At 36.7% G+C, this 13,390-nt stretch overlaps 1 protein-coding gene across 5 annotated transcripts in view; it reads right to left on the bottom strand.

The window, feature by feature from the left end:
- Positions 1-888: 888 nt before the first annotated feature.
- Positions 889-13,390, bottom strand: part of ACBD5 (acyl-CoA binding domain containing 5) — a 46,977-nt gene continuing 34,475 nt past the window's right edge. For 4 of the 5 annotated variants that reach the window (XR_009247707.1, XR_009247706.1, XR_009247705.1 and 1 more), the window contains 4 exons: positions 8,138-8,182; positions 7,709-7,818; positions 3,473-3,574; positions 889-2,839 (listed from right to left, as the gene is read on the bottom strand). Coding sequence is in view for 1 of the 5 variants with exons in the window: in XM_058681638.1 (XP_058537621.1) it covers positions 2,827-2,839; positions 7,709-7,818; positions 8,138-8,182 (168 nt within the window). In the remaining 4 variants the exon portion in view is untranslated. The remainder of the gene's footprint in view (positions 2,840-3,472; positions 3,575-7,708; positions 7,819-8,137; positions 8,183-13,390) is intronic. The other variant, XM_058681638.1, reaches the window with a different exon arrangement.

The following is a 13,390-nucleotide window of genomic DNA, read 5'->3' on the forward strand; positions in this document are numbered from 1 at the left end:
ATATTTTTATAGACAAAGATGTAACTCTGGGAAACCAGCTATAGCCAATAATACGGAGAGGGAGTGTCCTGTGTGAGAGTTCCAAGAAAGTTAGTGTTTCCTGATCAGATAAGATCATTGTCTGCCTGTAAAATAGACATTTAGACCTAGACGTGCAGCAGCCATCTGGCAAGCATAACGACCAAAGCCACATATCAAAGGGGGTGGAACAGAAAGAAGGAACCTGTGTCCCTAACTGCATTCTGGAAGCAACTCACCAGCCCTAGACTCCCTACCTCTGGACTTGTTGAAAATGAAAAAAAGACCCCAAAACTTATTTGGTCAAGTCACTGCAGTGAACTTTCTATGACATGCAGAACACTGATCTCTTAAATGATACAAATAGCTAACATCACTTTTATCACTATCTGTACAAGTCACAATGCAAAATCTTTTCATCATATTCCACCAAAGACCAACTGCGTGTATTTAAGATGGCTGATTAAGGGTGCACTGGGGGGCTGCGGGCAGCCGTTTGTTTTTAAGAATTTTTTAAGGTTTATTTATTTATTTTGAAAGAAAGAGAGAGCAGGGGAGGGGCATAGAGAGAAGGAGAGAAAGAATCCCAAGCAGGCTCTACACTGCCTGCACAGAGCCTGACCTGTAGCTCAGGGAAGCTATCTATTTGGTGTAAGAATGGAAACTAAGATTCTGACTGGATCAGTAACATTCTCAACCAAATGACTAAAGGAGTTACACTTTATCCCAGTTTCTTGCTTTTATATATCTTGGCATGGCTTTATTCTGAAAAAGGCATAATTACTTTCTATGAATTCCACTATTTATGCTTGTTTAATCCTTAAAATATAATCAAGGCACTTCTATTAGCAATAAGTAATAAAAACCATATCATTTCTCATTAACCTTTTATTTTTAACTTAGTTTTACAATAAAGAAACAGAAAAGAAGTAGATCATTAAAAAAATACCAGCTGTCCATTTAAAATTTTAAATGAGTTTCTTGTTAAACAAAGCAGTAACACTATATCCTATAATTACATCTTTACTTGTATATACAAGAACTGTGTGCAAAGTGCTTTTCAAACTATAAAATAAGACTTTGGAAAAGGATACAAATGATTATCCCTAGGAGTTAGTTACTTCCCATTGCCTGTAATAAATCACAATTGCTTCATTCTTAATTTGCATTTAATTTATTTATTTACTAAGAGAAAAGCCACCATTTTCTGATACCAAATTGATATCTAATTTTTGAAAATAATCCCTGATCCACAGGTCTAAACCTTATTTTTACATATAATTCAGTTACTTGCTTCATTTTCCCCCTAAATAAATAGAGGACAGTTTTTAAAAAGCAAATATTAGACACATTTTAATCAAGATGTGATTAAAAAATAAAAAACACCAAGTTACATGAAAGAAAAAAATAAGGAAAAAAAGATTCTTGAGGAAAGCAAATTGTATTCTTACACTTTTTTTCTTCAGGCAAACACAGAACCATCCTCTATGTGAGGGATGGGTTTCTTTCTTATTGAAAACACTCTGAACACATGATGCTTAACCCAACATCACACATACCAAGAATGCTTAAAAATTATTTGCTACTACGCCTTCGAATGAAAGAAATCTTTAAAGTACAAGGGACATCTAAATGAGTGAAGTTCTGGAAGACATACAGGAAGAATAATTCCAAACAAAGCCTTCAAGGATCTAAATTGCAGTCTTTTTTTTTAGTTCTAAATGGGAGCTGGGGGAAGGACATTTAAGTTTACATTAGTTGGATGTGCCTTATTCATATGGAAGCATATGGCCCGCTAGCTTGCAAATCCTTCCATGACCCCTGTGAAATAGGTGTATCTCAAAGATTATACCCCAAAGGAAAAACGGAGGCACTAGGAGGTTAAGAGTCCAGTCTGTGTAGTTTACCAGTTACAGAAAAGTGATTTTCATGTGTTTCCTTTTTTGACCTTTGTAAAAACAGTATAAATAAGTTTTCATCTTATATTTCAAAGCACCCTATGAAGCAGAAACAAGATATCCTCAGTTAAAGAAAAATGATTACAAAGAAATAAATGTATACGGTTGAATAAAATCTTGTCAATGATCTACAGGCTCAGAGTATACTTTCAGACCTACTTGAAGCCCATTCATCATTCCCATCAGCAGGTTATGTCTATTCTGTGTTCATCTGTAAAAAGTAAGCCTGGTACATAGGGCTCTACTTTGTAGTAATGACGCCTGAACACTTAACTCAGCGCTGTGAACGCCCAAGAGAAATTACGGGCAGCTCACAAAGTGGACGTAGAGAAGATTCTTCCAGCAGTTTTCTGCTCCTTGGCATGGCAATTCGGAGACTAGGATCGAAAGTTGATTTAACTCATTTGAAGTTCACTCCTGGTTTGCATTCTTTCTCATATTTAATTTAGAAAATTAAAAATATCCAGTTATAAATCTGATCTCATTATCACAACTGTACCTTGGAAAAGCAGCTTATAGTTCTCTATGGGAGATAATCAGGTAAACGTGTTACCAAACAATCATTAATAATTTAATGTCCTTCAAGTTTAAGGGTAGGGTAAGTCTATGTATGCTACTTGTAGCCTAGTTGAGATTAGTTATTCAAGTATCAGCAATATTAGTCCTTAAAATGTTATATTTGTGTAGTGCAAAATATATATATGTATATATGTACACAAACCAAACTACTGGACGACAAAAAGAAGTGTAATCATCACAAACAGTTAAGATACTCTTGTGAGCTCCACATTCCATTTCATTCTGAGGTCATCCAGGCCCAGTAATCTTCTGGAGTAAAATACCATTTTCTTCAGTTCAGTTTTCTTTAAAGAGAAAGTAAAAACCAATTTCCTATGAATATAAATGCAACCTGAATATGAAACACACCCATACCAAAGAATTATCTGAATGAAAACACAACAATAATACTCACATTCAACATCAAACCATAAAATTACCAAAAGTCCTTAAGAAATGAATTCACATCCTTTTCTAGTTGGCTTAATGCAATTTCGAAATTTGGGAATTATTTTATAGCAGGAAAGTTGTGAAACAAAAACGCTTAACAAAACTACCAAAGATTGATAGATATACAACCTAGATTACTCGTTATGAACAGATAGTCCATATCTGTTACTTTCCAGGCACTGTGCCAGGCACTGGGGATTCAAACAGAAATGAGGCAGGCTCTCAGCTGTCAAAAGAGCTATCAGGTTAGTTGCTTGTGGCAGGGGAGACATGTAAACTAACAACTCGGATAGGTAATGTGATGGTTTTAGTGATAAAACTGACTGAAGGAGTGATCAGAGAAGGATGGGCTTGTTAGCGCAAGATACAATAATCACATATGATCTCAGGTCTGGGAAAAGTCCCACAGCTATAAAATCTCTACATCCTCCCCAGCATTCAAGATGCCAAAATGCCTGAAACCCTCTTATTACAGATTCATTCCTCACCTCCGCAGAAATGCTCTTATGCAACCCCCTTGGCAGGAGTGATATTTTAAGTAATCAGATCATCCCTTATCCTCTGTGGAAATCCTCTTTATGTACACCTCCCTGGCAGGAATGACATTTTAAATAACCAGATCAATTTTCACATAACATAAAGAGATCTCTTGAGGCATGATGGAAAACAAACAAACAAAAAGGCCCCTGGGACCAGAACAGAATTATAGGTGGTTCTAAAGATTAACTGTCTGAGTGAGGTTTTAGCAGAAATGTTAGCTGGAAGGTGCCTGAACAGTGAGCAACCCTTACTAAGAACCCACATGATGAAGATTTCTACACAAGATCCTCTCCAGGTTTATAAAAAACCACACAGCTCTCTGAACCCCTATCTCCTACTGTAGTAAGGAAACAGAAACAGACATAAATGCCCAGCACTATCTTCAGAACTATTTGGAATGTGTTTCAGGCTCTTTGTGAGATCTGTCCTTTTTTATTTTTAAATTAACTTGCAAAATGCAGGGCAAGGTGTGATAAGAGAAGAAAAGTTACAGAAAACAATAGATAAGGGATGAGGAAAACGCTCTGCCCTTTACCTTGCCCTCTGAACTTCTGCTCTGGCTGTACTGCTGAGATTCTTTCCCCTTCTCAGAAGCCTGGGCCTGACTTTTCCAGGCAGTTCCATCTGTCCCAGGTTCCATTTGAAGAGTGTTCCTACAGAGAGCTTTCCCACACCTGTCCATTTTACCACCTCTGTACTGAAAGTTCAGTGCCCCCAAGAAAACTACGTTTGTGTATTTATGAATCTGGGCAGAATGATAAAGAAAAGTGGTTACAAAGGTCCTTTCCCTCAAAGTAATAGCTTAAGAGTATTCTTTTGGTCTGAACAGGTCTGCTGTCAGTATTTTACTAATGGGTAATTTTACTAGAATGGTCGGGTGAGGTGAGTAGGAAAAGGCAGACCCACAGAAGGCTGCTCAGGGACTAATTTTGAACAAGAAGTCTCCAACTGTTTCTGTTCATATCACATTCAGAAAAAAATGTGGGTTTTTTTTTTTTTTTCTGATCCACTGCAGAGTGATAATGTGAGAAATTTACTTTTGAATTTTTATTCTTCTACAATGGGGAAAAAAAAAATCAAGCGGTGGACCCACTTTTAATGTTTAAAAACAAAACATCTTTTTAAAAAGCTTACCACAGAGGTGCCTGAGTGGCTCAGCTGGTTAAAAGTCGGACTTGGTTTCGGCTCAGGTCATGATCTCATGGTTCGTGAGATCGAGCACCCCTCCCTCACATCGGGCTTCAAACTGACATTGAGGAGCCTGTTTGGGATTCTCTCTCCTTCTCTCTGCCCCTACCATGATACCTCTCTCTCTCTCTCTCTCTCAAAATAAATAAACTTAAAAAAAAAAGTTTACCACACATAGCTACTTATTTTATATATACATGGAACTATCTGTTTGTTTGTTACCAGATGCATAGTTATTAAATAAAAAGAAAAAATTAAAATTAAATAAACTTTAAAAAATGAAAGCTTTCTGCATCATATGGTACTTCAGTTTGCCATCCTACAAATTGTGACCATTCAGCCATGCATTCAGTACGCCTCCAATTTACTGTAAGGGACATTTACTGTAAGCCTCCTACATGCCAGACATTGTATTAGGGGATAAGACACAGGATGGTCCCTATTATGAATGGGGCATTCCACGCTTTTTCCACCCTAACTGGATTTCTGGATCTTTCTCCTCATCTCTAACACAGAACTTGTCTGCTCCAAACCAGACACACCGCTCTCTAGTTTTCATTCCTGTAACTATCAGATTAAAAATTGCTACACACTTCCAGATTAAAAGATGTCTAAATCCCCTCAAAGCTGAAACTTATTTCCATATCAAATATGGCTCTATCTCCAACCTGCTAATCTGTTCTGTATATAAGCAAACAATACCTAAAAACACTATCTGATCAAAATGCAGTTGCACAGTGCTAAATAACTGGTAATTGGGAAGGAGTAAACACTTAACATACTGAAAACTTGATAAAAATTCAACAAAGTGGAACATTAAAAATCAGTAATAGTTTCTCCATTTGGAGACCTCTACAAATAACTGATAGGAATACTTAAGGGAAATGGTGTAGACATCTACTAGTAAGGAGTAATCTTAAAAAAATATTCTAGGGCCGCCTGGGTGGCTCAGTCGGTTAAGGGTCCACCTTCAGCTCAGGTCATGATCTCGTGGTTCATGGGTTTGAACCCTGCATCGGCTCTGTGCTGACAGCTTAGAGCTGGGAGCCTGTAGCATGTTTCAGATTCTGTGTGTCTCTCTCTCTGCCCCTCCCCCGCTAGTGTTCTGTCTCTGTCTCTTAAAAATAAACGTTAAAAAAAATTTTTTTTTAATTCTAGAAAAATTGCAATTCTTGGTGACTGCTGAAGCAAAGTAGTTGTTTTCTCTTTCAGTCTTTAATAAGTGACAAGCTGTTTCAAACTTAAGCATAAAATAAATTATTAACCAAAGTAAGCTTTAGGGTTTTTGTGCTGTGCCAAATTTCTCTACTCTCCAATCCTCAACTTTTTATAAAGGAAACATGAAAAGGAACTTTGAAATGCATTGCAAAATATGTCAAAACCTATCTTTAGTGCCACTGTGCCCTGCTGCTTGAATCTAGCATTCTTACTACATAGTGAAAAAAAGCTTTGGTTCTTTTTTCCTCCAATTGTCAGGGAAATTAAAATTTGAAGCACTGTGTAGCACTAAACCCAACCAACATAGGAGAAATGTAAAATGTGTGAAAACTAGAAAGGATTTAAACTGGGGCACCCGGGTGGCTCAGGTGGTTAAGAGTCCAACTTCGGCTCAGGTCATGATCTCGCGGTGAGTTCGAGCCCCATGTGGGGCTCTGTGCTGACAGCTCAGAGCCTGGAGCCTGCTTCGGATTCTGTGTCTCCCTCCCTCTCTCTGCCCCTCCCCCCGTCATGCTCTGTCTCTCTGTCTCTTACAATGAACAAACATTAAAAAAAAAAATTGAAAAAAAAAGAAAAAGAAAAAAGGAATTTAAACTCAGGTTTGTTGAACCCTTAACAAATCTTACACACACCTGAAATAACATCTGTAACAAATGCCTTAGGAAAGAGGTAAATAGTACTGTGAAAGCAATCTGTGCTTCTGAAATCCTACTGAAATTTTTTTCAAGTGAGTGGGTGTATTGGAAGAACATTAATGTGGCACAGAACTTATGCCACATAAGTTCTTTTATGAACATAAATAAAATTGTCTTAACATAAGCTGGAATCAGGAAGACTGATCCATCCAAATCCCCATGCATTTTAGTTTCTCCGCCATCAACTATGATCACTGGAGCACTGTCTACAGTAACTAGTATGCTGCTTATCCCTTTTAGAGAAGTGAAGGGCAAATGTCTGGTTTCTGCTTTCGTTAGTGTAGTTAATTAGGAACTTGGGTTGTGTGCTAGAAGAACATACCCTTAATTATTTAAACTTGTAGATTTTTAAAAATGTGTCTCTATTGCACAGATTTAAGAGAGCACTTAAAATGTTATTATACCCTATTTAATAATAGGTTAAATACCCTATTTCTTCTCCCCAACTGTTGTTACTTAATGGGAAATGGTGATGAAATACAAAAACACAGTAAGTGAGGCCATCAGTGAGGTAAACAATTGTCTATATGCCCATCCATGGAATGTAATTCAGTTTACACAGTATCGAAAAAAAATGCCTTAAGGATTTCCTTTGACCCAAGAGATTCAGCCTCAGTTCCTAACCTAGACAATCTCAGAGCACGTTCAAGGAACCCAATCTATTATTCTCATACCTTTTTGAGGTATCTCCTGGCATCCCAAACTGGAATTTTGGCCCTCAAATTAGAAAAATCTCTATTTCTAGAGATCATCAACCACCTGGCTAAAATATTCTGGAATGTCCACGTCTATTCCAAAGGTATACACAGCATGCAGGCATTATTTATTTACCCCTTGTCTAGAGTTCTTTAACATTAGAAAGGGCCCAAAATAAACATCAGATTCTAATTTTTTAGTCTAACAAGTACTAGAAATCCGCTAGACATCATTTCCAAGGTAGTTTCAGTCTCAGGATCAGTGCAGAATGTTCAGTATGACAATGTATCTATAAAACGGAACTGTCCTCTTAACTGCTGTTGAAAGCTCTGTCTCCTATAGATAAGATTTTGCATACTATTTTGAGTTATAAAGCCATAGCATTACCTTCTCCTTCTTTGATAATACAAATGCACCAACCACTGGGCAATAAAAGGCCATACGATAGCAAAAGTTAATGCACCAGGAGACATCTCGAAGGGCCACCAAGATGGTCTCTGAGAAAATGAAATAAACTGGTCACTTGTCTACTACATGTATAAACATAAAAAATACCTAATTCATATTTTAGAAAATATACAACTTAATAACAAATCTCAGTCCTGCTAAAGAAGGAAGATATTCAGTATCTCAGAGCATAATTCAGTAAGTAGACTTTTAGGAGTACTTTAGACTTAAACAATAACAAATATATTTTAATTTCAAAGCTCTAAAGGGTAGATTTCATCTGGAATACTTTAAGAGCCTCACATAATCTAAATTTATTGTAAGTTATTGGAAACCCTGGGACTTAGATTTAAGAGAAGAATTTCTTACCTGTGAGGGAGGCTGATGACTGGTCTGTAATGTTGATGATTTTGCCTATAAATACAAATGAAAGTGATTTAGCTTTGACAAAATGAGAAAATAAAAACAGTAATTCTTCTATTTCCTATCTTTTTTTTTTAAGGCAAAATATTAGTTTATTATATTTTTCTGTTAACTATGCTGTGATTATCCTGAAACCCATACTGGTCAAATAACAAGGTCCCTTAAATTGCTAGTCAAATAAATATCTTTGACATTTTATATTTTACAGATCAAATTATATAAAATTATCAAAATAAAACCTCAAATTAGTCTACACCGTTACTTCTTTTATACCGTTATTAAATTACTGAACCAGGGGCACCAGGGTGGCTGTCGGTAAAGTGTCCAAGTCCTCATTTTAGCTCATGTCATGATCTCAGGCTCCTGAGATCCAGCCCAATTTTAGGCTCCATGCTCAGCATGGAGCCTGCTTAAAATTCTTCCTCTCCCTCCCCTTGCCCCACTAATGCACTCTCTCTCAAAAAAAAAAAAAAAAAAAAAATTATAAATCAACTTTTCTTATTAATTCTTTAATTTCCATACAAATTACCTTTTACACGCATATCCGAAAACCACAGCCTTATTATTAAAATTATAAATAATATTCAAAGATCTGTGTTGCAAAGTCATGATAAGTTGTAACACAAGAGGTATGGCAGATTTGAGAAATAAACTGTTAGTGTTGACGTTTGTTTTTTAACTTTTCCCCAGCTTTATTGAGTTATAATTGATAAATTATATAAATTTATGTGATGATTTGATGTGTATATACACTGTGAAATGATTACAATAATCAAATGAATTAACACATTCCTCATCTCACATAGTTAACTTTTTTGGGCAGGGGGAGGAGTATTGTAGGGTTTTCAATGAGATATCTAAACTAAGTCGAAAAATTTCAAATTAATTTAGGAAACTTATATCCCAATTTGGATCACAAAACAAGTTTCCTTATAATAGTTGTTGGAAACTTATTAGTGCCATTTGTCCATTTATTATAACATTAGAGAAATGGTATGAAAATTAATGAGATCATTCATTCGTTCATTTAACAAATATTTACTGAGCGTCTATTATGTACCAGTTACTACTCTGGGCATTAGACATAAAACAGGAAGCAAAATGACAAAAAGTGCTGTCCCAGTGGAGCTTAAACTGTAATGGAGAGATACAAATAATGAATAAATCAGTAAAATATACAGTGTATCAGGCAGTGATAAACACCATAAAGAAAAATAAAATAGGGAGAAGAGATGAGACATGTTAGAGGAGTCATCTTGAAACTTTAAATAGAATGAACAAGGAAGGCTTTCATGACATTTGAGCAAAGACCTAAACAAGAAAGCTGTATGCTAAGTGGCTAACAGGGGGGAACAATCTTCTGTACACAGGCAGTAGCAAGTACAAAGACCCAGGGTGGGAGGAAGACTTCAGGCAGGTTCAAGGCACAGCACTGAGGTCTGTATGCTGAAACAACCGAAGGAAGTGGTGGGAGGAGACAGGCTTTAAATTTACTTGTTGTGGGTAATTTGATCTCAAGGACCCCAGTATACCCTACTGGTAAAACTCTTAGTTGCCTCTAGATGGTACATTAGTCCTCACAGACCATTAAGGTGTTAAAGAAGTAAACTCAAATTGCCAAGTGCTCAAAGAATCTAGACAAGGTAACGATTTTTATATTAGTTGTAATTGTACCTTGTAGGCATAACAATATTTAACCCAGAGATTTACCTTAAAATGTTTCTTTAGACTAAATGGAATAAAGGGTAGAGTTACAAAACTGGGCTCCAGGTATATGATGACTTATCCAAGGTCACATTAGTGTGATCTTGAATGGAACTCGAGGGGATCAAATCCCAATGCGATGACACAGCTATTCTTCATTAAAGCAGCAACTACTAACAAATACTAAGGTAGAATCAGAACTCTACCTTAGTAGATGTTGATCATTAGTGGATTTGTTTTCCTAAATAATAAAGGGTCTGGAAAGGCAAATGAAGATTCCCAAGGACCCTTGCTCATATCTATGAAGCACTGACACTAGCTGTATAATTAACAGTACGAGTTTTTGCTTTAATATTTACCCATACATGTTGTTAAAGAAACACAATCAGTGACAATTGTGAAAGCACAGTAAGGAAGACTTTATTCAAGGGAAAAGGGGCTATTACTGGGTATAGGGACTTCTACAGTCAGGGGGACACAGACTGGGCTCATTTCCCAATACAGTATGGGCAAGGGAGAATTTAGTGTAAGGAGGAGGGCTGAGATCAGTGGGTGGAAAATTCCAAAGAGGGAACATCAGGGGTAAGGGAGATTCTAGTTAAACTGATCTAACAGGATTCTTGCTGAAGATGGGCCCAGGTGTTCAGAAAGCACCTGGGGGAAGGCAGAGGCTGAAGAGCCTGTCTGGTTAAACTGACTGAGCAGGGTTCTTGATGAAACTGGATTTTACAAAGAAGAAGTGAAGAGATGCCTAAGAGAAGGTTCAAGAGTCTGACTGAAGTTTATTTATTTTTTTTATTTTTTAAAAATTTTAATGTTTATTTTATTTTTATTTTAACGTTTATTTATTTTTGAGACAGAGAGAGACAGAGGATGAACAGGGGAGGGGCAGAGAGAGAGGGAGACAGAATCTGAAACAGGCTCCAGGCTCTGAGCGGTCAGCACAGAGCCCGACGCGGGGCTCGAACCCACGGACCTTGAGATCATGACCTGAGCCGAAGTTGGATGCTTAACCGACCGAGCCACCCAGGCGCCCCTGACTGAAGTTTAATTGAACAAAGAATCTTTGTTGGTATCAAGTGGCTTTTATGTAGCTTTGACATAGTTAGAAATTCTATTTACCATTCTATTCCTGGATTAAGCTAAGGATTACTGAATTTTTTTGAAAATATTTTTGAAAGGAAAAATCCCACACAATTGTAACCACTGCAAAGAAACTATGAAGACAGAGAATTATTTAAATTAGGTCCTCTCTAAGGCTGTGAACTTCCTGAGGGAAGAAACCAAGCAGTCTTATTATCATTGTTATTGTCACCACCATCATCTCATGTGACAATATGTAAATGTCACATGAGTGTTCCAGGCACTGTACTATGCATTTTAATTTATCCCCTGAACAATCCTATGATGTAGGTATTATTAGTATTTTCATTTAATAAAGAAACTGAGACACAGAAAAGTAAAGTAACCTAATTGAAGATCAAACAATAAGTGGCAGAGGGCGCCTGGGTGGCTCAGTCAGTTAAGCGTCCGACTTTGGCTAAGGTCATGATCTCACTGTTCATGAGTTTGAGCCCTGCACCAGCCTTTGTGTGGACAGCTTAGAGCCTGGAGCCTGCTTCAGATTCTGCGTCTCCCTCTGTCTCTGCTCCTTCTCCCGCTCACACTCTGTCTCTCTCTCTAAAATAAAGAAACATTAAAAAAAAAAAAAAAAAAAAAAAAGCCTAAAAAAAAATAAGTGGCAGAGTCAGGATTTGAAACCAGGTAGTTTGTTCTAAGGTCTGCTACCCAGTGCTGTCTCCCTTTTCATTTATGTGTCCACTACCCAGAAAAGTATCTGGTATGTGGCCATTCACCAAATATTCATTGAGTGAATGAATCTCAGACACTTGCTGTGATGGAAAGTGCACTGCATGAGAAATCTGGAAAGTTTAGTTATAGAATTGGCTTTGCCACCAATCAAGTAAGGTGTTTACTCTGTATCTCTCCTTCATCTGCTGAACTAGAGGTACTGAACTAAATTTCCTTTAGTTCTACAATCTACTACTACTTTGCTATCAATTTACTTCTTTTCTTCATCCAAATGAATTATGCAAAAAAAAATTTCGGGGGGGGTGTGGGGTGCAAAAAGGTGATCTTATTAAAGCATGGGGACAGGACCCACAGGCAGGAAGAGCTGCTGTGAATAATGCAAATTTTAAGGAAAAAGTCCTTAACATGTCAGAATCTTTTTTTGGTTTGTTTTATGTAAGACAAGAGTGAAAAAGAAAACTTCAAAAGATAAAAAAATCAAAAGAACTTTTAGCAGAATTTCAATACCAATGAAGACATTAAATGTATACAAATTACTCTTTTAAAAAGTCACAGCATAAACTATTCAACGTGGAGGTGGAGGTCAATAAGCTGGAACTGATGTTCCTGAAAGCCGACTCTGATCTGGATTACTTTCGATACAGGCTGGAATATGAAATCAAGACTAATCATCCTGATACAGCAAGCAAGAAAAATCCAGTTACACTCTTAAAGGAATTGTCAGCAATAAAGTCTGGATATCAAACTTTGTATGCATGCTTTAAACCAACTGCTGTAGAGCAGGAAGAGATTAAAAACCACATTTGTGCTGCTGTTGATAAGACTATGACCGTGATACAAGAACTACAAAAGTGAATAGACGTGAAGCTGTCACCACTGACTAAAGAAAACTGCGGCAGAGCAATTAAAATCTTTCACGTCACACTTATGAAGAAGTGGACTTGGAAAAGGGAATTCTAAAGGGAATTCTAACGGAGAGGGGACCCATTCCAGAAAGATTTAAGATGTCTTGTTAGCACTTGATGACTAGAAGTGGAGGATGGAGAACAACTTTTGGCTTGGGTGACTGGATACTAATGCCTTCCACAAGAGAGGGTCCTATAACAAGGGCAGATATTATATGAATAAAGTTCAGCCAAAAAGATGGAATGGGAATAAAGGGATTTAAAAATATATATGCATGTAGGGTCTTATAATTTCATGAAAGGAAGTCACGTAACACTATTTTGCATTTATTTCCTTTTGTGTAATTGGGATAAAATGGATGTCCTGGCCTATTGTAAAAGGATATTTATGTACTGTTGTTCAGTCAGATATGAGTGAGCATGCTTTGGAAATTAAAGGATAGAAAATAAATAAATAATTAGTCACAGAATAAGAAAAGGCAGACTACTGGAACAGTAATATTCAATAATACTAAATGAACGAATGAGATTTCCATCATGGTTAGCTATTCTTTAATATAGTTTGTATTAATCTAGGGATAGTTGATAAGATCATGGGCCTTAAATATATTTTTTCTCAAGCTAATACAGAAAGTAGATTTTCTTATTAATGAAAGATACAAATAATCAACAAGGTGTTCATAGACTCATGAACATCAACAGAGTCACAGTCTAAGTGATGATAAAATGTACTTGACAATCATTGAAACATGTACAATAGAGAAACCCTGTGATAATC

The sequence above is a fragment of the Neofelis nebulosa genome, chromosome 8, assembly GCF_028018385.1.
Source record: "Neofelis nebulosa isolate mNeoNeb1 chromosome 8, mNeoNeb1.pri, whole genome shotgun sequence".
NCBI classification, from domain to species: Eukaryota; Metazoa; Chordata; class Mammalia; order Carnivora; family Felidae; genus Neofelis; species Neofelis nebulosa.